Source organism: Ammospiza caudacuta, chromosome 9 (assembly GCF_027887145.1).
Source record: "Ammospiza caudacuta isolate bAmmCau1 chromosome 9, bAmmCau1.pri, whole genome shotgun sequence".
Lineage (NCBI taxonomy): Eukaryota > Metazoa > Chordata > Aves > Passeriformes > Passerellidae > Ammospiza > Ammospiza caudacuta.
The window spans coordinates 35,536,385-35,560,144 of record NC_080601.1 but is presented as its reverse complement, the minus strand read 5'-3'; the positions used below and the strand labels follow the sequence as shown (position 1 = coordinate 35,560,144).

Sequence of the window (23,760 nt, the reverse complement as noted above, 5' to 3'; positions counted from 1 at the left end):
CTTCATTCTCTTGTCCCCACAGATGTCGTTGTCCTGGGTGTGGTGGCACAGCATGCAGGCTGCAGAGACAGAGCAAGTGCTCCGGGCATGAGCAGGACTGTGGGGCTGGGCAAGTGTCCATGCAGGATCAGCCCCAGGGCCCTGCAGGGTCTGTGCTGTGCTGGCTGAAGGGCAGAGCAGGTCAGGCGTGGCTGCCCCAGCAAGTGCCCAGAGCTCAGCCCAGTGTGGGAGCTCCTGCCTGGGCCTGGCATGGTTGTTGGCTCCTCACTGAGTTCCTTGCAAGGCCGTGTGCCAGTGCCAGGAAGCTGTGGGGAGGGAGGCTTCTGCTGTCACCTTTTTCCTTGGGGACAGTTTCTGGCCGTGCCCTCTTGGATCCTGAGGAGGTTGATGGTGAGCGGCTGGAGCGTCTCTTGCGCTGCCCTGCTGGCATTTCTCCTCTTCACACTGTGCACTAATCCTAAGTCAAGGGAGAGATGTGTGTGAGCTGTGTCAGAGGCAGCAGAAGCCTCTGACTTACCCCGATGCCTGAGCAGCCTCAGGCAAGCTCCTTCTTCGCAGTCTCTCCTCGACTCTGAGGGTGGTGTTGATGTGCAGGCGTTTTTTGTGCCTTTGGCCCCGGTGATGATGTCACTGGGGCCACTGTGACATGGGCAGCACTGATATGTGGTGATGGGCGATGGTGGTGCCATGCCCATCGCAAGTGGTGATGTTGCAGTAGTGGCTTCTTTGGAGGGGATGGGATTAACTTCTGCTGGGAGTAAAATTTGTATTTGTGACCAAATGAATGTGGGTGAGCCAGGGCTGTGTGAGGCATGGCTGAGCAGGGGTGGTGCAGCCTGTCGTGCTGCTGAGCCCCAGCTCTCCAGGGAGCAGGCTGGTGGCAACATCTGCTGGCAGGGGACACAGGTGGGCCAGCAGATCCCCGGCTGGCAGGGAGAGGCCAGAGCTGAGACCAAGTCTGCTAGGTGCGGGACGGTTCCCCCGGCAAGGGAACTCCTGTGTGGGTGCGGGCAGGTCACTCCTTGGTGGGTGCTGGAGGAGCGGCTCCTCGCCGTCCACCGTGAGCACAGTCGTGGATGGATATGGATGGCGCGACCGGGGTGAAGGAGGACCCGAGGCACTGGGGCAAACCCAACTGAGTTTATCTGGGGGAAGCCCGAGGGTCCAAGGAGGGAGGGAATCGGGACTACAAGAGCAGTTGAAGTGAGCCGGTGTCAGGGGTGAGCTGGTGGCCCGAAGTGGGATGGCAGGGGGTTTATAAAGGGGAAAGTGTAGGCAGGGTCGAGGTACAAATCAAGCAGTGGGGAGAGGGCTCAGAGGAGAGGACAATGTTGGGTGATGGGGGGCACACCTCTGAGGATTTGGGGAAAGGGTGGTGTGGTTACAGAGTCTGGTGGGGGAGCGAGGAAGAGGGAATATTCCAGAAGGGAGGGAGTGGACTAGAGGTGATTGATGTTCATACAGTAGAATCCTCCCAGGGCGCCTCTCCCCCATCTTCCCTTTCCCCTCCTCCCACAGGAATGTGCTGCCAACCCTGGGGACGTAGATCCGTGTTCATTACAGTGAGAGATGCTTGGAGGAAGTTTGAAGAAAATGACTGGGAAATACATATGAGTTCTCTTAGTGTAAAAAAAACTTTATTTTTTGTGTATGTCTATTTATCTATGTATTTATGTATCTATAATCTGTCTATCTGTCTTATCTATCTATCTATCTTTGTAACTATCTATCTAACTATCTATTTAACTATCTATATCTATTTATCTTATGTGTTTATGTTTCTTTGATGGGTAAGGGTGATGGGGGTGTAGACAGGCTGACATTTGGTGCTGCTGTGTATTTGTGGCCGGCTGTAGGGCTTTTTTGCCCGCCGTTGTTGCTGCCAGACGTGTCTCATGCGGATTGGCCCAGGCTGGGAGCGGTTGTCCGTCGTGGATCCGTGGAAGATCCATGGAGGCCTGTATGGACGTTGTGGCCGTGGTGCTGGACTGTTGGCAGCCAAAGTGCCCTCAGACAGCCCCGGCAGTGGCTGTGTGGAAGTGCTGGGGCTGCTTTCATCAGCACTCTGGGCTGGCCCAGTGTCAATCCTGCGGCGTTTTGCGGGTGGGCCGTATGATACCGCTGAGGCACTGTCTTTCTTCGGATAGCCACGTTTGAAGGCACACCGAGGGCAAGAGGAAGAGCTGGTGGTCTTGGCAGGGCACTTGCCCTGGGAGAGCTGTGATGCTGCTTGGCTGGAAGTGCTGGGTTTGCAGGTGTCAGCACTGTGGGCTGGCCCATCCTGGATCGTGCAGGGTTCTGCAGGAGGGCTGTGCGTTGCCCCTGACTGTATTTGTTCCTCAGTGTCGCCATGTTTTAAGGCCTGCTGAGGGCTGATGGAGCAGCTGCTCTTGAGGAGCACCGTGTCCTGGGACAGTGTCAGCAGTTCTGTGCTCGAGGTTTTGGTGTCCACAAGGTCTGATTTGCCAGTGGAACCTGCAAAGAGGGGCAGGCAGAAGGAAGGTTGTAAGGACAGTCCCCAGGCTGCAGGCAGGAGAGGCCGCTGTGGTATCCAGTGCCCTCCTGGAGCCAAGCTGTGTGCTGAGGGCCCTGGTGCCAGGCCCATCGTGGTCCCTGTGTGGATTGCATAGTGCTGAATGCTTTGTTGCCTACCAGTGTCGGTGGCAGCACAGGTGCTGCACTCCCAGGAGCAGGTGCTGTTCCCCAAAGAGGAGCAGAGTCGGTGGATGCCCTCAGCAGCGCAGGAGCTGCAGAGCCGCAGTTGCCAGGGTCTGGTGGAGCAAGGAGGTGGTGAGGACAAAGTGTCAGAGCAGGGAGTGCCTGGCAGAGCCCTTGTGCGTAATTGTACATCCCTGTGGCTGTGGGGAGACAGATCCCCCTCAGCTGGCTGCATTGCTGCTTTGGCAGCTTACCCGTGTGCCTCCGTGTGCTCCCTGCCACCTGGACAAAGGCACGTTGTGGCATCGCAGCGGCCATGCCTCTGATCTGAGGGTCCGACCTCTGGGTCACTCTGCCACGATGGGGGTCTGCCAGAGAAGGAAGGGAAAGAGTTGGGCCCACATCAGGCAGATGCCCGCAGTCACTGCTCCTTTGCCTGTGCCATTTCCAGGGACTGGTTGGAGCTGAGGGCAAGAGGGACAGGCCAGAGGGTGGGCAGGCCTGGCAGGGCAGTCCCTAGGCGGGCACTGTGCTTGTGCCTGGTGCCTTGTGAGGTGGGAGGAGAAAAGCCAACCTCTTAGAGAGTCGGATCCCCATGGTGAGCATTTCCGTCATGAACGGCTCTTGTTTGAGGCACCGCGGGCATCGGAAGTCAATGCCAGCGTGCAGAGCCAGTCTCTGGATGCAGTGCCGGTGGAAGCGGGCGTCTTGGCACGCGGGACACGCCATGGTTTTGTAGGAGATGTTGTCTTCCACCGTGTCCAGGCAGATGGTGCAGGTGTTGTCCTGGCTTGGACGTGGCCGCAGTGCCTGCTGTGGGCGGTGCTCCCAGCAGAAGGACCTGTGAGGAAGATGGGGGAGATGAGTGAGGGAAGGGTGAAGTGCAGAGTCCTTGGGCCGTGCTGGCAGTGTGGGTGCAGGAGGTGTGAGGGAGCCCCAGCCCCTGTGTGGGTTCTGTCGCTGTGTGTGGCACGTTGCTGGCAACCATGGGTTCCCGCCTTATGCATTCACTCAGATGTAAAGGGCTTGGAGAGAAAAGCAGGGGTTCCGAGGGTGAGGGTAGGCAGCCCTTACCTGTAGGCCCCGAAGTACTGGGTGACACATTGTCCGTCTGGGGCACAGGGCAGGTGGAAGGTGCGGTCGCAGCCCGTCTGGCAGCAGGTGATGGTGGCCCCCATCTTGCAGCAGATGAAGCAGGTCTGGAAAGAGCAGAGCCAGCCCCGTGAATGTCAGGACTGGAGCTTTGTGGTCTCTTTGCATCTCCAGACAGTGAGTGGGATGTGGGCAGAGCCAGCTCAGAGCCACGTGCACCCGAGGCCCCTGCATGTGCCAGGCCTGGGGCTTCTTTGCTGGGGAGCAGGAGGAGCTGGCGAAGCCTCTCCTGGTGCAAAGCTGCCTGCTCCTGCTGCCAGGTCATCCCCACCTTGTTGGCTGCTTCCCTGATGATGCGCCTGGTGTCCCCAACGAGAAAGCGTCCAGCGTCCTCGCGTGGGTAAAGCCCAGTGGCGAGGATCTGCAAGGCAGGGAAGGCCGGGAGCTTGTTAGGTCAGGGAGGCAGGGCCCTTGTGGGCTGAAAGCTGGAGGGAGCCCTAAGAGAATTCACCTGGCAGTAGGTGTGGACACAGAGCTTGAACTTCATTCTCTTGTCCCCACAGATGTCGTTGTCCTGGGTGTGGTGGCACAGCATGCAGGCTGCAGAGACAGAGCAAGTGCCCCGGGCATGAGCAGGACTGTGGGGCTGGGCAAGTGTCCATGCAGGATCAGCCCCAGGGCCCTGCAGGGTCTGTGCTGTGCTGGCTGAAGGGCAGAGCAGGTCAGGCGTGGCTGCCCCAGCAAGTGCCCAGAGCTCAGCCCAGTGTGGGAGCTCCTGCCTGGGCCTGGCATGGTTGTTGGCTCCTCACTGAGTTCCTTGCAAGGCCGTGTGCCAGTGCCAGGAAGCTGTGGGGAGGGAGGCTTCTGCTGTCACCTTTTTCCTTGGGGACAGTTTCTGGCCGTGCCCTCTTGGATCCTGAGGAGGTTGATGGTGAGCGGCTGGAGCGTCTCTTGCGCTGCCCTGCTGGCATTTCTCCTCTTCACACTGTGCACTAATCCTAAGTCAGGGGAGAGATGTGTGTGAGCTGTGTCAGAGGCAGCAGAAGCCTCTGACTTACCCTGGTGCCTGAGCAGCCTCAGGCAAGCTCCTTCTCCACGAGCTCTCCTCGACTCTGAGGGTGGTGTTGATGTGCAGGCGTTTTTTGTGCCTTTGGCCCCGGTGATGATGTCACTGGGGCCACTGTGACATGGGCAGCACTGATATGTGGTGATGGGCGATGGTGGTGCCATGCCCATCGCAAGTGGTGATGTTGCAGTAGTGGCTTCTTTGGAGGGGATGGGATTAACTTCTGCTGGGAGTAAAATTTGTATTTGTGACCAAATGAATGTGGGTGAGCCAGGGCTGTGCGAGGCATGGCTGAGCAGGGGTGGTGCAGCCTGTCGTGCTGCTGAGCCCCAGCTCTCCAGGGAGCAGGCTGGTGGCAACATCTGCTGGCAGGGGACACAGGTGGGCCAGCAGATCCCCGGCTGGCAGGGAGAGGCCAGAGCTGAGAGCAAGTCTGCTGGGTGCGGGACGGTTCCCCCGGCAAGGGAACTCCTGTGTGGGTGCGGGCAGGTCACTCCTTGGTGGGTGCTGGAGGAGCGGCTCCTCGCCGTCCACCGTGAGCACAGTCGTGGATGGATATGGATGGCGCGACCGGGGTGAAGGAGGACCCGAGGCACTGGGGCAAACCCAACTGAGTTTATCTGGGGGAAGCCCGAGGGTCCAAGGAGGGAGGGAATCGGGACTACAAGAGCAGTTGAAGTGAGCCGGTGTCAGGGGTGAGCTGGTGGCCCGAAGCGGGATGGCAGGGGGTTTATAAAGGGGAAAGTGTAGGCAGGGTCGAGGTACAAATCAAGCAGTGGGGAGAGGGCTCAGAGGAGAGGACAATGTTGGGTGATGGCGGGCACACCTCTGAGGATTTGAGGAGAGGGTGGTGTGGTTAGAGAGTCCGGTGGGGGAGCGAGGAAGAGGGAATATTCCAGAAGGGAGGGAATGGACTAGAGGTGATTGATGTTCATACAGTAGAATCCTCCCAGGGCGCCTCTGCCCCATCTTCCCTTTCCCCTCCTCCCACAGGAATGTGTTGCCAACCCTGGGGACGTAGATCCGTGTTCATTACAGTGAGAGAAGCTTGGAGGAAGTTTGAAGAAAATGACTGGGAAATACATATGAGTTCTCTTAGTGTAAAAAAAACTTTATTTTTTGTGTATGTCTATTTATCTATGTATTTATGTATCTATAATCTATCTATCTGTCTATCTGTCTATCTATCTTTGTAACTATCTATCTAACTATCTATTTAACTATCTATATCTATTTATCTTATGTGTTTATGTTTCTTTGATGGGTAAGGGTGATGGGGGTGTAGACAGGCTGACATTTGGTGCTGCTGTGTATTTGTGGCCGGCTGTAGGGCTTTTTTGCCCGCCGTTGTTGCTGCCAGACGTGTCTCATGCGGATTGGCCCAGGCTGGGAGCGGTTGTCCGTCGTGGATCCGTGGAAGATCCATGGAGGCCTGTATGGACGTTGTGGCCGTGGTGCTGGACTGTTGGCAGCCAAAGTGCCCTCAGACAGCCCCGGCAGTGGCTGTGTGGAAGTGCTGGGGCTGCTTTCATCAGCACTCTGGGCTGGCCCAGTGTCAATCCTGCGGCGTTTTGCGGGTGGGCCGTATGATACCGCTGAGGCACTGTCTTTCTTCGGATAGCCACGTTTGAAGGCACACCGAGGGCAAGAGGAAGAGCTGGTGGTCTTGGCAGGACACTTGCCCTGGGAGAGCTGTGATGCTGCTTGGCTGGAAGTGCTGGGTTTGCAGGTGTCAGCACTGTGGGCTGGCCCATCCTGGATCGTGCAGGGTTCTGCAGGAGGGCTGTGCATTGCCCCTGACTGTATTTGTTCCTCAGTGTCGCCATGTTTTAAGGCCTGCTGAGGGCTGATGGAGCAGCTGCTCTTGAGGAGCACCGTGTCCTGGGACAGTGTCAGCAGTTCTGTGCTCGAGGTTTTGGTGTCCACAAGGTCTGATTTGCCAGTGGAACCTGCAAAGAGGGGCAGGCAGAAGGAAGGTTGTAAGGACAGTCCCCAGGCTGCAGGCAGGAGAGGCCGCTGTGGTATCCAGTGCCCTCCTGGAGCCAAGCTGTGTGCTGAGGGCCCTGGTGCCAGGCCCATCGTGGTCCCTGTGTGGATTGCATAGTGCTGAATGCTTTGTTGCCTACCAGTGTCGGTGGCAGCACAGGTGCTGCACTCCCAGGAGCAGGTGCTGTTCCCCAAAGAGGAGCAGAGTCGGTGGATGCCCTCAGCAGCGCAGGAGCTGCAGAGCCGCAGTTGCCAGGGTCTGGTGGAGCAAGGAGGTGGTGAGGACAAAGTGTCAGAGCAGGGAGTGCCTGGCAGAGCCCTTGTGTGTAATTGTACATCCCTGTGGCTGTGGGGAGACAGATCCCCCTCAGCTGGCTGCATTGCTGCTTTGGCAGCTTACCCGTGTGCCTCCGTGTGCTCCCTGCCACCTGGACAAAGGCACGTTGTGGCATCGCAGCGGCCATGCCTCTGATCTGAGGGTCCGACCTCTGGGTCACTCTGCCACGATGGGGGTCTGCCAGAGAAGGAAGGGAAAGAGTTGGGCCCACATCAGGCAGATGCCCGCAGTCACTGCTCGTTTGCCTGTGCCATTTCCAGGGACTGGTTGGAGCTGAGGGCAAGAGGGACAGGCCAGAGGGTGGGCAGGCCTGGCAGGGCAGTCCCTAGGCGGGCACTGTGCTTGTGCCTGGTGCCTTGTGAGGTGGGAGGAGAAAAGCCAACCTCTTAGAGAGTCGGATCCCCATGGTGAGCATTTCCGTCGTGAACGGCTCTTGTTTGAGGCACCGCGGGCATCGGAAGTCAATGCCAGCGTGCAGAGCCAGTCTCTGGATGCAGTGCCGGTGGAAGCGGGCGTCTTGGCACGCGGGACACGCCATGGTTTTGTAGGAGATGTTGTCTTCCACCGTGTCCAGGCAGATGGTGCAGGTGTTGTCCTGGCTTGGACGTGGCCGCAGTGCCTGCTGTGGGCGGTGCTCCCAGCAGAAGGACCTGTGAGGAAGATAGGGGAGATGAGTGAGGGAAGGGTGAAGTGCAGAGTCCTTGGGCCGTGCTGGCAGTGTGGGTGCAGGAGGTGTGAGGGAGCCCCAGCCCCTGTGTGGGTTCTGTCGCTGTGTGTGGCACGTTGCTGGCAACCATGGGTTCCCGCCTTATGCATTCACTCAGATGTAAAGGGCTTGGAGAGAAAAGCAGGGGTTCCGAGGGTGAGGGTGGGCAGCCCTTACCTGTAGGCCCCGAAGTACTGGGTGACACATTGTCCGTCTGGGGCACAGGGCAGGTGGAAGGTGCGGTCGCAGCCCGTCTGGCAGCAGGTGATGGTGGCCCCCATCTTGCAGCAGATGAAGCAGGTCTGGAAAGAGCAGAGCCAGCCCCGTGAATGTCAGGACTGGAGATTTGTGGTCTCTTTGCATCTCCAGACAGTGAGTGGGATGTGGGCAGAGCCAGCTCAGAGCCCCAGAGCCACGTGCACCCGAGGCCCCTGCATGTGCCAGGCCTGGGGCTTCTTTGCTGGGGAGCAGGAGGAGCTGGCGAAGCCTCTCCTGGTGCAAAGCTGCCTGCTCCTGCTGCCAGGTCATCCCCACCTTGTTGGCTGCTTCCCTGATGATGCGCCTGGTGTCCCCAACGAGAAAGTGTCCAGTGTCCTCGCGTGGGTAAAGCCCAGTGGCGAGGATCTGCAAGGCAGGGAAGGCCGGGAGCTTGTTAGGTCAGGGAGGCAGGGCCCTTGTGGGCTGAAAGCTGGAGGGAGCCCCAAGAGAATTCACCTGGCAGTAGGTGTGGACACAGAGCTTGAACTTCATTCTCTTGTCCCCACAGATGTCGTTGTCCTGGGTGTGGTGGCACAGCATGCAGGCTGCAGAGACAGAGCAAGTGCTCCGGGCATGAGCAGGACTGTGGGGCTGGGCAAGTGTCCATGCAGGATCAGCCCCAGGGCCCTGCAGGGTCTGTGCTGTGCTGGCTGAAGGGCAGAGCAGGTCAGGCGTGGCTGCCCCAGCAAGTGCCCAGAGCTCAGCCCAGTGTGGGAGCTCCTGCCTGGGCCTGGCATGGTTGTTGGCTCCTCACTGAGTTCCTTGCAAGGCCGTGTGCCAGTGCCAGGAAGCTGTGGGGAGGGAGGCTTCTGCTGTCACCTTTTTCCTTGGGGACAGTTTCTGGCCGTGCCCTCTTGGATCCTGAGGAGGTTGATGGTGAGCGGCTGGAGCGTCTCTTGCGCTGCCCTGCTGGCATTTCTCCTCTTCACACTGTGCACTAATCCTAAGTCAAGGGAGAGATGTGTGTGAGCTGTGTCAGAGGCAGCAGAAGCCTCTGACTTACCCCGATGCCTGAGCAGCCTCAGGCAAGCTCCTTCTTCGCAGTCTCTCCTCGACTCTGAGGGTGGTGTTGATGTGCAGGCGTTTTTTGTGCCTTTGGCCCCGGTGATGATGTCACTGGGGCCACTGTGACATGGGCAGCACTGATATGTGGTGATGGGCGATGGTGGTGCCATGCCCATCGCAAGTGGTGATGTTGCAGTAGTGGCTTCTTTGGAGGGGATGGGATTAACTTCTGCTGGGAGTAAAATTTGTATTTGTGACCAAATGAATGTGGGTGAGCCAGGGCTGTGTGAGGCATGGCTGAGCAGGGGTGGTGCAGCCTGTCGTGCTGCTGAGCCCCAGCTCTCCAGGGAGCAGGCTGGTGGCAACATCTGCTGGCAGGGGACACAGGTGGGCCAGCAGATCCCCGGCTGGCAGGGAGAGGCCAGAGCTGAGACCAAGTCTGCTAGGTGCGGGACGGTTCCCCCGGCAAGGGAACTCCTGTGTGGGTGCGGGCAGGTCACTCCTTGGTGGGTGCTGGAGGAGCGGCTCCTCGCCGTCCACCGTGAGCACAGTCGTGGATGGATATGGATGGCGCGACCGGGGTGAAGGAGGACCCGAGGCACTGGGGCAAACCCAACTGAGTTTATCTGGGGGAAGCCCGAGGGTCCAAGGAGGGAGGGAATCGGGACTACAAGAGCAGTTGAAGTGAGCCGGTGTCAGGGGTGAGCTGGTGGCCCGAAGTGGGATGGCAGGGGGTTTATAAAGGGGAAAGTGTAGGCAGGGTCGAGGTACAAATCAAGCAGTGGGGAGAGGGCTCAGAGGAGAGGACAATGTTGGGTGATGGGGGGCACACCTCTGAGGATTTGGGGAAAGGGTGGTGTGGTTACAGAGTCTGGTGGGGGAGCGAGGAAGAGGGAATATTCCAGAAGGGAGGGAGTGGACTAGAGGTGATTGATGTTCATACAGTAGAATCCTCCCAGGGCGCCTCTCCCCCATCTTCCCTTTCCCCTCCTCCCACAGGAATGTGCTGCCAACCCTGGGGACGTAGATCCGTGTTCATTACAGTGAGAGAAGCTTGGAGGAAGTTTGAAGAAAATGACTGGGAAATACATATGAGTTCTCTTAGTGTAAAAAAAACTTTATTTTTTGTGTATGTCTATTTATCTATGTATTTATGTATCTATAATCTGTCTATCTGTCTTATCTATCTATCTATCTTTGTAACTATCTATCTAACTATCTATTTAACTATCTATATCTATTTATCTTATGTGTTTATGTTTCTTTGATGGGTAAGGGTGATGGGGGTGTAGACAGGCTGACATTTGGTGCTGCTGTGTATTTGTGGCCGGCTGTAGGGCTTTTTTGCCCGCCGTTGTTGCTGCCAGACGTGTCTCATGCGGATTGGCCCAGGCTGGGAGCGGTTGTCCGTCGTGGATCCGTGGAAGATCCATGGAGGCCTGTATGGACGTTGTGGCCGTGGTGCTGGACTGTTGGCAGCCAAAGTGCCCTCAGACAGCCCCGGCAGTGGCTGTGTGGAAGTGCTGGGGCTGCTTTCATCAGCACTCTGGGCTGGCCCAGTGTCAATCCTGCGGCGTTTTGCGGGTGGGCCGTATGATACCGCTGAGGCACTGTCTTTCTTCGGATAGCCACGTTTGAAGGCACACCGAGGGCAAGAGGAAGAGCTGGTGGTCTTGGCAGGGCACTTGCCCTGGGAGAGCTGTGATGCTGCTTGGCTGGAAGTGCTGGGTTTGCAGGTGTCAGCACTGTGGGCTGGCCCATCCTGGATCGTGCAGGGTTCTGCAGGAGGGCTGTGCGTTGCCCCTGACTGTATTTGTTCCTCAGTGTCGCCATGTTTTAAGGCCTGCTGAGGGCTGATGGAGCAGCTGCTCTTGAGGAGCACCGTGTCCTGGGACAGTGTCAGCAGTTCTGTGCTCGAGGTTTTGGTGTCCACAAGGTCTGATTTGCCAGTGGAACCTGCAAAGAGGGGCAGGCAGAAGGAAGGTTGTAAGGACAGTCCCCAGGCTGCAGGCAGGAGAGGCCGCTGTGGTATCCAGTGCCCTCCTGGAGCCAAGCTGTGTGCTGAGGGCCCTGGTGCCAGGCCCATCGTGGTCCCTGTGTGGATTGCATAGTGCTGAATGCTTTGTTGCCTACCAGTGTCGGTGGCAGCACAGGTGCTGCACTCCCAGGAGCAGGTGCTGTTCCCCAAAGAGGAGCAGAGTCGGTGGATGCCCTCAGCAGCGCAGGAGCTGCAGAGCCGCAGTTGCCAGGGTCTGGTGGAGCAAGGAGGTGGTGAGGACAAAGTGTCAGAGCAGGGAGTGCCTGGCAGAGCCCTTGTGCGTAATTGTACATCCCTGTGGCTGTGGGGAGACAGATCCCCCTCAGCTGGCTGCATTGCTGCTTTGGCAGCTTACCCGTGTGCCTCCGTGTGCTCCCTGCCACCTGGACAAAGGCACGTTGTGGCATCGCAGCGGCCATGCCTCTGATCTGAGGGTCCGACCTCTGGGTCACTCTGCCACGATGGGGGTCTGCCAGAGAAGGAAGGGAAAGAGTTGGGCCCACATCAGGCAGATGCCCGCAGTCACTGCTCCTTTGCCTGTGCCATTTCCAGGGACTGGTTGGAGCTGAGGGCAAGAGGGACAGGCCAGAGGGTGGGCAGGCCTGGCAGGGCAGTCCCTAGGCGGGCACTGTGCTTGTGCCTGGTGCCTTGTGAGGTGGGAGGAGAAAAGCCAACCTCTTAGAGAGTCGGATCCCCATGGTGAGCATTTCCGTCATGAACGGCTCTTGTTTGAGGCACCGCGGGCATCGGAAGTCAATGCCAGCGTGCAGAGCCAGTCTCTGGATGCAGTGCCGGTGGAAGCGGGCGTCTTGGCACGCGGGACACGCCATGGTTTTGTAGGAGATGTTGTCTTCCACCGTGTCCAGGCAGATGGTGCAGGTGTTGTCCTGGCTTGGACGTGGCCGCAGTGCCTGCTGTGGGCGGTGCTCCCAGCAGAAGGACCTGTGAGGAAGATGGGGGAGATGAGTGAGGGAAGGGTGAAGTGCAGAGTCCTTGGGCCGTGCTGGCAGTGTGGGTGCAGGAGGTGTGAGGGAGCCCCAGCCCCTGTGTGGGTTCTGTCGCTGTGTGTGGCACGTTGCTGGCAACCATGGGTTCCCGCCTTATGCATTCACTCAGATGTAAAGGGCTTGGAGAGAAAAGCAGGGGTTCCGAGGGTGAGGGTAGGCAGCCCTTACCTGTAGGCCCCGAAGTACTGGGTGACACATTGTCCGTCTGGGGCACAGGGCAGGTGGAAGGTGCGGTCGCAGCCCGTCTGGCAGCAGGTGATGGTGGCCCCCATCTTGCAGCAGATGAAGCAGGTCTGGAAAGAGCAGAGCCAGCCCCGTGAATGTCAGGACTGGAGCTTTGTGGTCTCTTTGCATCTCCAGACAGTGAGTGGGATGTGGGCAGAGCCAGCTCAGAGCCACGTGCACCCGAGGCCCCTGCATGTGCCAGGCCTGGGGCTTCTTTGCTGGGGAGCAGGAGGAGCTGGCGAAGCCTCTCCTGGTGCAAAGCTGCCTGCTCCTGCTGCCAGGTCATCCCCACCTTGTTGGCTGCTTCCCTGATGATGCGCCTGGTGTCCCCAACGAGAAAGCGTCCAGCGTCCTCGCGTGGGTAAAGCCCAGTGGCGAGGATCTGCAAGGCAGGGAAGGCCGGGAGCTTGTTAGGTCAGGGAGGCAGGGCCCTTGTGGGCTGAAAGCTGGAGGGAGCCCTAAGAGAATTCACCTGGCAGTAGGTGTGGACACAGAGCTTGAACTTCATTCTCTTGTCCCCACAGATGTCGTTGTCCTGGGTGTGGTGGCACAGCATGCAGGCTGCAGAGACAGAGCAAGTGCCCCGGGCATGAGCAGGACTGTGGGGCTGGGCAAGTGTCCATGCAGGATCAGCCCCAGGGCCCTGCAGGGTCTGTGCTGTGCTGGCTGAAGGGCAGAGCAGGTCAGGCGTGGCTGCCCCAGCAAGTGCCCAGAGCTCAGCCCAGTGTGGGAGCTCCTGCCTGGGCCTGGCATGGTTGTTGGCTCCTCACTGAGTTCCTTGCAAGGCCGTGTGCCAGTGCCAGGAAGCTGTGGGGAGGGAGGCTTCTGCTGTCACCTTTTTCCTTGGGGACAGTTTCTGGCCGTGCCCTCTTGGATCCTGAGGAGGTTGATGGTGAGCGGCTGGAGCGTCTCTTGCGCTGCCCTGCTGGCATTTCTCCTCTTCACACTGTGCACTAATCCTAAGTCAGGGGAGAGATGTGTGTGAGCTGTGTCAGAGGCAGCAGAAGCCTCTGACTTACCCTGGTGCCTGAGCAGCCTCAGGCAAGCTCCTTCTCCACGAGCTCTCCTCGACTCTGAGGGTGGTGTTGATGTGCAGGCGTTTTTTGTGCCTTTGGCCCCGGTGATGATGTCACTGGGGCCACTGTGACATGGGCAGCACTGATATGTGGTGATGGGCGATGGTGGTGCCATGCCCATCGCAAGTGGTGATGTTGCAGTAGTGGCTTCTTTGGAGGGGATGGGATTAACTTCTGCTGGGAGTAAAATTTGTATTTGTGACCAAATGAATGTGGGTGAGCCAGGGCTGTGCGAGGCATGGCTGAGCAGGGGTGGTGCAGCCTGTCGTGCTGCTGAGCCCCAGCTCTCCAGGGAGCAGGCTGGTGGCAACATCTGCTGGCAGGGGACACAGGTGGGCCAGCAGATCCCCGGCTGGCAGGGAGAGGCCAGAGCTGAGAGCAAGTCTGCTGGGTGCGGGACGGTTCCCCCGGCAAGGGAACTCCTGTGTGGGTGCGGGCAGGTCACTCCTTGGTGGGTGCTGGAGGAGCGGCTCCTCGCCGTCCACCGTGAGCACAGTCGTGGATGGATATGGATGGCGCGACCGGGGTGAAGGAGGACCCGAGGCACTGGGGCAAACCCAACTGAGTTTATCTGGGGGAAGCCCGAGGGTCCAAGGAGGGAGGGAATCGGGACTACAAGAGCAGTTGAAGTGAGCCGGTGTCAGGGGTGAGCTGGTGGCCCGAAGCGGGATGGCAGGGGGTTTATAAAGGGGAAAGTGTAGGCAGGGTCGAGGTACAAATCAAGCAGTGGGGAGAGGGCTCAGAGGAGAGGACAATGTTGGGTGATGGCGGGCACACCTCTGAGGATTTGAGGAGAGGGTGGTGTGGTTAGAGAGTCCGGTGGGGGAGCGAGGAAGAGGGAATATTCCAGAAGGGAGGGAATGGACTAGAGGTGATTGATGTTCATACAGTAGAATCCTCCCAGGGCTCCTCTGCCCCATCTTCCCTTTCCCCTCCTCCCACAGGAATGTGTTGCCAACCCTGGGGACGTAGATCCGTGTTCATTACAGTGAGAGAAGCTTGGAGGAAGTTTGAAGAAAATGACTGGGAAATACATATGAGTTCTCTTAGTGTAAAAAAAACTTTATTTTTTGTGTATGTCTATTTATCTATGTATTTATGTATCTATAATCTATCTATCTGTCTATCTGTCTATCTATCTTTGTAACTATCTATCTAACTATCTATTTAACTATCTATATCTATTTATCTTATGTGTTTATGTTTCTTTGATGGGTAAGGGTGATGGGGGTGTAGACAGGCTGACATTTGGTGCTGCTGTGTATTTGTGGCCGGCTGTAGGGCTTTTTTGCCCGCCGTTGTTGCTGCCAGACGTGTCTCATGCGGATTGGCCCAGGCTGGGAGCGGTTGTCCGTCGTGGATCCGTGGAAGATCCATGGAGGCCTGTATGGACGTTGTGGCCGTGGTGCTGGACTGTTGGCAGCCAAAGTGCCCTCAGACAGCCCCGGCAGTGGCTGTGTGGAAGTGCTGGGGCTGCTTTCATCAGCACTCTGGGCTGGCCCAGTGTCAATCCTGCGGCGTTTTGCGGGTGGGCCGTATGATACCGCTGAGGCACTGTCTTTCTTCGGATAGCCACGTTTGAAGGCACACCGAGGGCAAGAGGAGGAGCTGGTGGTCTTGGCAGGACACTTGCCCTGGGAGAGCTGTGATGCTGCCTGGCTGGAAGTGCTGGGTTTGCAGGTGTCAGCACTGTGGGCTGGCCCATCCTGGATCGTGCAGGGTTCTGCAGGAGGGCTGTGCGTTGCCCCTGACTGTATTTGTTCCTCAGTGTCGCCATGTTTTAAGGCCTGCTGAGGGCTGATGGAGCAGCTGCTCTTGAGGAGCACCGTGTCCTGGGACAGTGTCAGCAGTTCTGTGCTCGAGGTTTTGGTGTCCACAAGGTCTGATTTGCCAGTGGAACCTGCAAAGAGGGGCAGGCAGAAGGAAGGTTGTAAGGACAGTCCCCAGGCTGCAGGCAGGAGAGGCCGCTGTGGTATCCAGTGCCCTCCTGGAGCCAAGCTGTGTGCTGAGGGCCCTGGTGCCAGGCCCATCGTGGTCCCTGTGTGGATTGCATAGTGCTGAATGCTTTGTTGCCTACCAGTGTCGGTGGCAGCACAGGTGCTGCACTCCCAGGAGCAGGTGCTGTTCCCCAAAGAGGAGCAGAGTCGGTGGATGCCCTCAGCAGCGCAGGAGCTGCAGAGCCGCAGTTGCCAGGGTCTGGTGGAGCAAGGAGGTGGTGAGGACAAAGTGTCAGAGCAGGGAGTGCCTGGCAGAGCCCTTGTGCGTAATTGTACATCCCTGTGGCTGTGGGGAGACAGATCCCCCTCAGCTGGCTGCATTGCTGCTTTGGCAGCTTACCCGTGTGCCTCCGTGTGCTCCCTGCCACCTGGACACAGGCACGTTGTGGCATCGCAGCGGCCATGCCTCTGATCTGAGGGTCCGACCTCTGGGTCACTCTGCCACGATGGGGGTCTGCCAGAGAAGGAAGGGAAAGAGTTGGGCCCACATCAGGCAGATGCCCGCAGTCACTGCTCCTTTGCCTGTGCCATTTCCAGGGACTGGTTGGAGCTGAGGGCAAGAGGGACAGGCCAGAGGGTGGGCAGGCCTGGCAGGGCAGTCCCTAGGCGGGCACTGTGCTTGTGCCTGGTGCCTTGTGAGGTGGGAGGAGAAAAGCCAACCTCTTAGAGAGTCGGATCCCCATGGTGAGCATTTCCGTCATGAACGGCTCTTGTTTGAGGCACCGCGGGCATCGGAAGTCAATGCCAGCGTGCAGAGCCAGTCTCTGGATGCAGTGCCGGTGGAAGCGGGCGTCTTGGCACGTGGGACACGCCATGGTTTTGTAGGAGATGTTGTCTTCCACCGTGTCCAGGCAGATGGTGCAGGTGTTGTCCTGGCTTGGACGTGGCCGCAGTGCCTGCTGTGGGCGGTGCTCCCAGCAGAAGGACCTGTGAGGAAGATGGGGGAGATGAGTGAGGGAAGGGTGAAGTGCAGAGTCCTTGGGCCGTGCTGGCAGTGTGGGTGCAGGAGGTGTGAGGGAGCCCCAGCCCCTGTGTGGGTTCTGTCGCTGTGTGTGGCACGTTGCTGGCAACCATGGGTTCCCGCCTTATGCATTCACTCAGATGTAAAGGGCTTGGAGAGAAAAGCAGGGGTTCCGAGGGTGAGGGTGGGCAGCCCTTACCTGTAGGCCCCGAAGTACTGGGTGACACATTGTCCGTCTGGGGCACAGGGCAGGTGGAAGGTGCGGTCGCAGCCCGTCTGGCAGCAGGTGATGGTGGCCCCCATCTTGCAGCAGATGAAGCAGGTCTGGAAAGAGCAGAGCCAGCCCCGTGAATGTCAGGACTGGAGATTTGTGGTCTCTTTGCATCTCCAGACAGTGAGTGGGATGTGGGCAGAGCCAGCTCAGAGCCCCAGAGCCACGTGCACCCGAGGCCCCTGCATGTGCCAGGCCTGGGGCTTCTTTGCTGGGGAGCAGGAGGAGCTGGCGAAGCCTCTCCTGGTGCAAAGCTGCCTGCTCCTGCTGCCAGGTCATCCCCACCTTGTTGGCTGCTTCCCTGATGATGCGCCTGGTGTCCCCAACGAGAAAGTGTCCAGTGTCCTCGCGTGGGTAAAGCCCAGTGGCGAGGATCTGCAAGGCAGGGAAGGCCGGGAGCTTGTTAGGTCAGGGAGGCAGGGCCCTTGTGGGCTGAAAGCTGGAGGGAGCCCCAAGAGAATTCACCTGGCAGTAGGTGTGGACACAGAGCTTGAACTTCATTCTCTTGTCCCCACAGATGTCGTTGTCCTGGGTGTGGTGGCACAGCATGCAGGCTGCAGAGACAGAGCAAGTGCCCCGGGCATGAGCAGGACTGTGGGGCTGGGCAAGTGTCCATGCAGGATCAGCCCCAGGGCCCTGCAGGGTCTGTGCTGTGCTGGCTGAAGGGCAGAGCAGGTCAGGCGTGGCTGCCTCAGCAAGTGCCCAGAGCTCAGCCCAGTGTGGGAGCTCCTGCCTGGGCCTGGCATGGTTGTTGGCTCCTCACTGAGTTCCTTGCAAGGCCGTGTGCCAGTGCCAGGAAGCTGTGGGGAGGGCGGCTTCTGCTGTCACCTTTTTCCTTGGGGACAGTTTCTGGCCGTGCCCTCTTGGATCCTGAGGAGGTTGATGGTGAGCGGCTGGAGCGTCTCTTGCGCTGCCCTGCTGGCATTTCTCCTCTTCACACTGTGCACTAATCCTAAGTCAGGGGAGAGATGTGTGTGAGCTGTGTCAGAGGCAGCAGAAGCCTCTGACTTACCCTGGTGCCTGAGCAGCCTCAGGCAAGCTCCTTCTTCGCAGTCTCTCTTCGACTCTGAGGGTGTTGTTGATGTGCAGGCGTTTTTTGTGCCTTTGGCCCCGGTGATGATGTCACTGGGGCCACTGTGACATGGGCAGCACTGATATGTGGTGATGGGCGATGGTGGTGCCATGCCCATCGCAAGTGGTGATGTTGCAGTAGTGGCTTCTTTGGAGGGGATGGGATTAACTTCTGCTGGGAGTAAAATTTGTATTTGTGACCAAATGAATGTGGGTGAGCCAGGGCTGTGTGAGGCATGGCTGAGCAGGGGTGGTGCAGCCTGTCGTGCTGCTGAGCCCCAGCTCTCCAGGGAGCAGGCTGGTGGCAACATCTGCTGGCAGGGGACACAGGTGGGCCAGCAGATCCCCGGCTGGCAGGGAGAGGCCAGAGCTGAGACCAAGTCTGCTGGGTGCGGGATGGTTCCCCCGGCAAGGGAACTCCTGTGTGGGTGCGGGCAGGTCACTCCTTGGTGGGTGCTGGAGGAGCGGCTCCTCACCGTCCACCGTGAGCACAGTCGTGGATGGATATGGATGGTGCGACCGGGGTGAAGGAGGACCCGAGGCACTGGGGCAAACCCAACTGAGTTTATCTGGGGGAAGCCCGAGGGTCCAAGGAGGGAGGGAATCGGGACTACAAGAGCAGTTGAAGTGAGCCGGTGTCAGGGGTGAGCTGGTGGCCCAAAGCGGGATGGCAGGGGGTTTATAAAGGGGAAAGTGTAGGCAGGGTCGAGGTACAAATCAAGCAGTGGGGAGAGGGCTCAGAGGAGAGGACAATGTTGGGTGATGGGGGGCACACCTCTGAGGATTTGGGGAGAGGGTGGTGTGGTTACAGAGTCTGGTGGGGGAGCGAGGAAGAGGGAATATTCCAGAAGGGAGGGAATGGACTAGAGGTGATTGATGTTCATACAGTAGAATCCTCCCAGGGCGCCTCTGCCCCATCTTCCCTTTCCCCTCCTCCCACAGGAATGTGCTGCCAACCCTGGGGACGTAGATCCGTGTTCATTACAGTGAGAGAAGCTTGGAGGAAGTTTGAAGAAAATGACTGGGAAATACATATGAGTTCTCTTAGTGTAAAAAAAACTTTATTTTTTGTGTATGTCTATTTATCTATGTATTTATGTATCTATAATCTGTCTGTCTTATCTATCTATCTATCTTTGTAACTATCTATCTAACTATCTATTTAACTATCTATATCTATTTATCTTATGTGTTTATGTTTCTTTGATGGGTAAGGGTGATGGGGGTGTAGACAGGCTGACATTTGGTGCTGCTGTGTATTTGTGGCCGGCTGTAGGGCTTTTTTGCCCGCCGTTGTTGCTGCCAGACGTGTCTCATGCGGATTGGCCCAGGCTGGGAGCGGTTGTCCGTCGTGGATCCGTGGAAGATCCATGGAGGCCTGTATGGACGTTGTGGCCGTGGTGCTGGACTGTTGGCAGCCAAAGTGCCCTCAGACAGCCCCGGCAGTGGCTGTGTGGAAGTGCTGGGGCTGCTTTCATCAGCACTCTGGGCTGGCCCAGTGTCAATCCTGCGGCGTTTTGCGGGTGGGCCGTATGATACCGCTGAGGCACTGTCTTTCTTCGGATAGCCACGTTTGAAGGCACACCGAGGGCAAGAGGAAGAGCTGGTGGTCTTGGCAGGACACTTGCCCTGGGAGAGCTGTGATGCTGCTTGGCTGGAAGTGCTGGGTTTGCAGGTGTCAGCACTGTGGGCTGGCCCATCCTGGATCGTGCAGGGTTCTGCAGGAGGGCTGTGCATTGCCCCTGACTGTATTTGTTCCTCAGTGTCGCCATGTTTTAAGGCCTGCTGAGGGCTGATGGAGCAGCTGCTCTTGAGGAGCACCGTGTCCTGGGACAGTGTCAGCAGTTCTGTGCTCGAGGTTTTGGTGTCCACAAGGTCTGATTTGCCAGTGGAACCTGCAAAGAGGGGCAGGCAGAAGGAAGGTTGTAAGGACAGTCCCCAGGCTGCAGGCAGGAGAGGCCGCTGTGGTATCCAGTGCCCTCCTGGAGCCAAGCTGTGTGCTGAGGGCCCTGGTGCCAGGCCCATCGTGGTCCCTGTGTGGATTGCATAGTGCTGAATGCTTTGTTGCCTACCAGTGTCGGTGGCAGCACAGGTGCTGCACTCCCAGGAGCAGGTGCTGTTCCCCAAAGAGGAGCAGAGTCGGTGGATGCCCTCAGCAGCGCAGGAGCTGCAGAGCCGCAGTTGCCAGGGTCTGGAGGATCAAGGAGGTGGTGAGGACAAAGTGTCAGAGCAGGGAGTGCCTGGCAGAGCCCTTGTGCGTAATTGTACATCCCTGTGGCTGTGGGGAGACAGATCCCCCTCAGCTGGCTGCATTGCTGCTTTGGCAGCTTACCCGTGTGCCTCCGTGTGCTCCCTGCCACCTGGACAAAGGCACGTTGTGGCATCGCAGCGGCCATGCCTCTGATCTGAGGGTCCGACCTCTGGGTCACTCTGCCACGATGGGGGTCTGCCAGAGAAGGAAGGGAAAGAGTTGGGCCCACATCAGGCAGATGCCCGCAGTCACTGCTCGTTTGCCTGTGCCATTTCCAGGGACTGGTTGGAGCTGAGGGCAAGAGGGACAGGCCAGAGGGTGGGCAGGCCTGGCAGGGCAGTCCCTAGGCGGGCACTGTGCTTGTGCCTGGTGCCTTGTGAGGTGGGAGGAGAAAAGCCAACCTCTTAGAGAGTCGGATCCCCATGGTGAGCATTTCCGTCATGAACGGCTCTTGTTTGAGGCACCGCGGGCATCGGAAGTCAATGCCAGCGTGCAGAGCCAGTCTCTGGATGCAGTGCCGGTGGAAGCGGGCGTCTTGGCACGCGGGACACGCCATGGTTTTGTAGGAGATGTTGTCTTCCACCGTGTCCAGGCAGATGGTGCAGGTGTTGTCCTGGCTTGGACGTGGCCGCAGTGCCTGCTGTGGGCGGTGCTCCCAGCAGAAGGACCTGTGAGGAAGATGGGGGAGATGAGTGAGGGAAGGGTGAAGTGCAGAGTCCTTGGGCCGTGCTGGCAGTGTGGGTGCAGGAGGTGTGAGGGAGCCCCAGCCCCTGTGTGGGTTCTGTCGCTGTGTGTGGCACGTTGCTGGCAACCATGGGTTCCCGCCTTATGCATTCACTCAGATGTAAAGGGCTTGGAGAGAAAAGCAGGGGTTCCGAGGGTGAGGGTGGGCAGCCCTTACCTGTAGGCCCCGAAGTACTGGGTGACACATTGTCCGTCTGGGGCACAGGGCAGGTGGAAGGTGCGGTCGCAGCCCGTCTGGCAGCAGGTGATGGTGGCCCCCATCTTGCAGCAGATGAAGCAGGTCTGGAAAGAGCAGAGCCAGCCCCGTGAATGTCAGGACTGGAGATTTGTGGTCTCTTTGCATCTCCAGACAGTGAGTGGGATGTGGGCAGAGCCAGCTCAGAGCCCCAGAGCCACGTGCACCCGAGGCCCCTGCATGTGCCAGGCCTGGGGCTTCTTTGCTGGGGAGCAGGAGGAGCTGGCGAAGCCTCTCCTGGTGCAAAGCTGCCTGCTCCTGCTGCCAGGTCATCCCCACCTTGTTGGCTGCTTCCCTGATGATGCGCCTGGTGTCCCCAACGAGAAAGTGTCCAGTGTCCTCGCGTGGGTAAAGCCCAGTGGCGAGGATCTGCAAGGCAGGGAAGGCCGGGAGCTTGTTAGGTCAGGGAGGCAGGGCCCTTGTGGGCTGAAAGCTGGAGGGAGCCCCAAGAGAATTCACCTGGCAGTAGGTGTGGACACAGAGCTTGAACTTCATTCTCTTGTCCCCACAGATGTCGTTGTCCTGGGTGTGGTGGCACAGCATGCAGGCTGCAGAGACAGAGCAAGTGCCCCAGGCATGAGCAGGTCTGTGGGGCTGGGCAAGTGTCCATGCAGGATCAGCCCCAGGGCCCTGCAGGGTCTGTGCTGTGCTGGCTGAAGGGCAGAGCAGGTCAGGCGTGGCTGCCCCATCTCGTGCCCATGTCACCCCCCAGTGTGGGAGCTCCTGCCTGGGCCTGGCATGGTTCTTGATTCCTCACTGACTACCCCAATATGCCCTGAGGCAGTGCCAGGAAGCTATGGGGTGGGAGGCTTCTGCTCTTACGTTTTTCGTTGGGGACAGTTTCTGGCCGTGCCCTCTTGGATCTAGGAGAGTTTGATGGCGAGCGGCTGGAGCGTCTCTTGCACTGCCCTGCTGGCATTTCTCCTCCTGAGTGTTGTCTTCCAAGCCTGAGTGAAGAGAGAGATGCTTTTTAGCTGTGTCAGAGACAGCAGAAGCCTCTGGCTTACCCCGATGCCTGAGCAGCCTCAGGCAAGCTCCTTCTTCGCAGTCTCTCCTCGACTCTGAGGGTGGTGTTGATGTGCAGGCGTTTTTTGTGCCTTTGGCCCCGGTGATGATGTCACTGGGGCCACTGTGACATGGGCAGCACTGATATGTGGTGATGGGCGATGGTGGTGCCATGCCCATCGCAAGTGGTGATGTTGCAGTAGTGGCTTCTTTGGAGGGGATGGGATTAACTTCTGCTGGGAGTAAATTTTGTATTTACTTGGGCAGCTGGGATGCAATTCCCAATTGTGTGTCCAAATGAATGTGGGTGAGCCAGGGCTTTGTGAGGCATGGCTGAGCAGGGGTGGTGCAGCCTGTCGTGCTGCTGAGCCCCAGCTCTCCAGGGAGCAGGCTGGTGGCAACATCTGCTGGCAGGGGACACAGGTGAGACTGCTGATCTGCGGATCCCAGCCCACTGCTGACACCAAGTCTTCTGGGCGCACAAGTCCAACTTTGTGCTGCTACTCCCCGTGTTGCAACTCCTGTGGCAGCTGGTTGTGAGCCAGAGTGGCCTTTTCATCACCTGTAGGATTTGTTGTGATTTGTTATGTTGATTATGATATGTCATGCCACAAGTCTTTGTCCTGTCATCTCCTCTGCCTACTCTCATATCCAAGCAAGTTTCAGATCAGGATGTGTTCAATGTCCTATCAGAATTCTCATCTCCACGGACATAAAAACCTTCCCAGTCCTGGTGTCTGCTCCTGCCCTGTCAGGCGCTCAGCTCCGACCCACAGCAGTCTCAGGCCATGGTGTGTGTGTGGGGAATTTCATCTGGAATGCTGATGTGTGGAAAAGGATCTGGGGGTGGTGGTTGATAGCACCTGAATGTGAGGTGGCATGTGCCCTTGTGGCCAAGCAGGCCATTGGCAGCTGGCCCTGTAGCAGCACTGGTGTGGGCAGCAGGAGCAGGAAAGTTCTCAGCCCCCTCTGCTTGGGCTGCTGAGGCACCTTGAATTCCCGAGTTGGTTTTGAGCCCCTTACAGTAAGAAAGACATTGAGGTCCTTCTGCATGGACAGAGAATGGAATGGAGCTGGTGTAGGATCTGGAGCAGACATTTGATGATGAGCAGCTGAGGGGGATATCGGTCTCAGCCTCAAAAAACGGAGGCTTGGAGGGGATCTTGCTGTTGGACAGTTGCTTGGAACTACGTTGGAGCCATTTGGTGTTTGTGTCTTGTCTTAGTGAACAGGTTTGTGTATTTATGAAACAAACAGGAAATGTACGAGGTTAGTACTGAGATGCTAAAATATAGCACAGTGTTTTGAATAAATAAGAAGCAGATGAGAATAAAATTCAAGTCTCAGTGGTGGTCACTACCAAAGGTTAGTTTGTTGATAAGTGATCTTGTATTTATTAGTATCAGTCAAGAACTTTGTTAAGGCACGCTGAATTTGGAGACTTACGAAGAGTTTTCATACTCTTGGAGGTCAACTCTTGCCCTTGCCTGTGTACTCAGGCTTTCATACGATTTTATCTCATGGGACTGCACATGTGGAACTTGGTATCATTGTCCCAGCAGTCCCAGGAGACCTGAAGGAGGTGGCTTTGTTCCCTCTTTGGGCAGCTGGGATGTGCAGGGGGAGCTGCATCTGTATGCCCAGATGGCACCCATATCCTGGCCACAGCTTCTGTGAGAAAAGAGATTTATTCACATGAAGTGGTAATACCATCATACACACCTGATGTGAGAGACATGCGCAGAAACCGTCAAACAGCTTCTTTATTCCA

At 57.9% G+C, this 23,760-nt stretch overlaps 5 protein-coding genes across 5 annotated transcripts; all 5 read right to left on the bottom strand.

Annotated features, from left to right (window-relative positions):
- Positions 1-2,339: 2,339 nt before the first annotated feature.
- Positions 2,340-3,984, bottom strand: LOC131561632 (PHD finger protein 7-like). The gene is given in 6 exon segments (XM_058810995.1): positions 2,340-2,576; positions 2,579-2,771; positions 2,913-3,026; positions 3,233-3,499; positions 3,733-3,869; positions 3,871-3,984. Coding segments are annotated over 6 exon segments (1,062 nt in total).
- Positions 3,985-6,629: 2,645 nt separating this feature from the next.
- Positions 6,630-8,282, bottom strand: LOC131561631 (PHD finger protein 7-like). The gene is given in 7 exon segments (XM_058810994.1): positions 6,630-6,866; positions 6,869-7,061; positions 7,203-7,316; positions 7,523-7,789; positions 8,023-8,159; positions 8,161-8,252; positions 8,255-8,282. Coding segments are annotated over 7 exon segments (1,068 nt in total).
- A 2,646-nt stretch (positions 8,283-10,928) lies between these two features.
- On the bottom strand, positions 10,929-12,573 carry LOC131561630 (PHD finger protein 7-like). Its single transcript, XM_058810993.1, is given in 6 exon segments — positions 10,929-11,165; positions 11,168-11,360; positions 11,502-11,615; positions 11,822-12,088; positions 12,322-12,458; positions 12,460-12,573. Coding segments are annotated over 6 exon segments (1,062 nt in total).
- A 2,645-nt stretch (positions 12,574-15,218) lies between these two features.
- Positions 15,219-16,871, bottom strand: LOC131561629 (PHD finger protein 7-like). Its single transcript, XM_058810992.1, is given in 7 exon segments — positions 15,219-15,455; positions 15,458-15,650; positions 15,792-15,905; positions 16,112-16,378; positions 16,612-16,748; positions 16,750-16,841; positions 16,844-16,871. Coding segments are annotated over 7 exon segments (1,068 nt in total).
- A 2,642-nt stretch (positions 16,872-19,513) lies between these two features.
- Positions 19,514-21,166, bottom strand: LOC131561628 (PHD finger protein 7-like). The gene is given in 7 exon segments (XM_058810991.1): positions 19,514-19,750; positions 19,753-19,945; positions 20,087-20,200; positions 20,407-20,673; positions 20,907-21,043; positions 21,045-21,136; positions 21,139-21,166. Coding segments are annotated over 7 exon segments (1,068 nt in total).
- Positions 21,167-23,760: the final 2,594 nt, after the last annotated feature.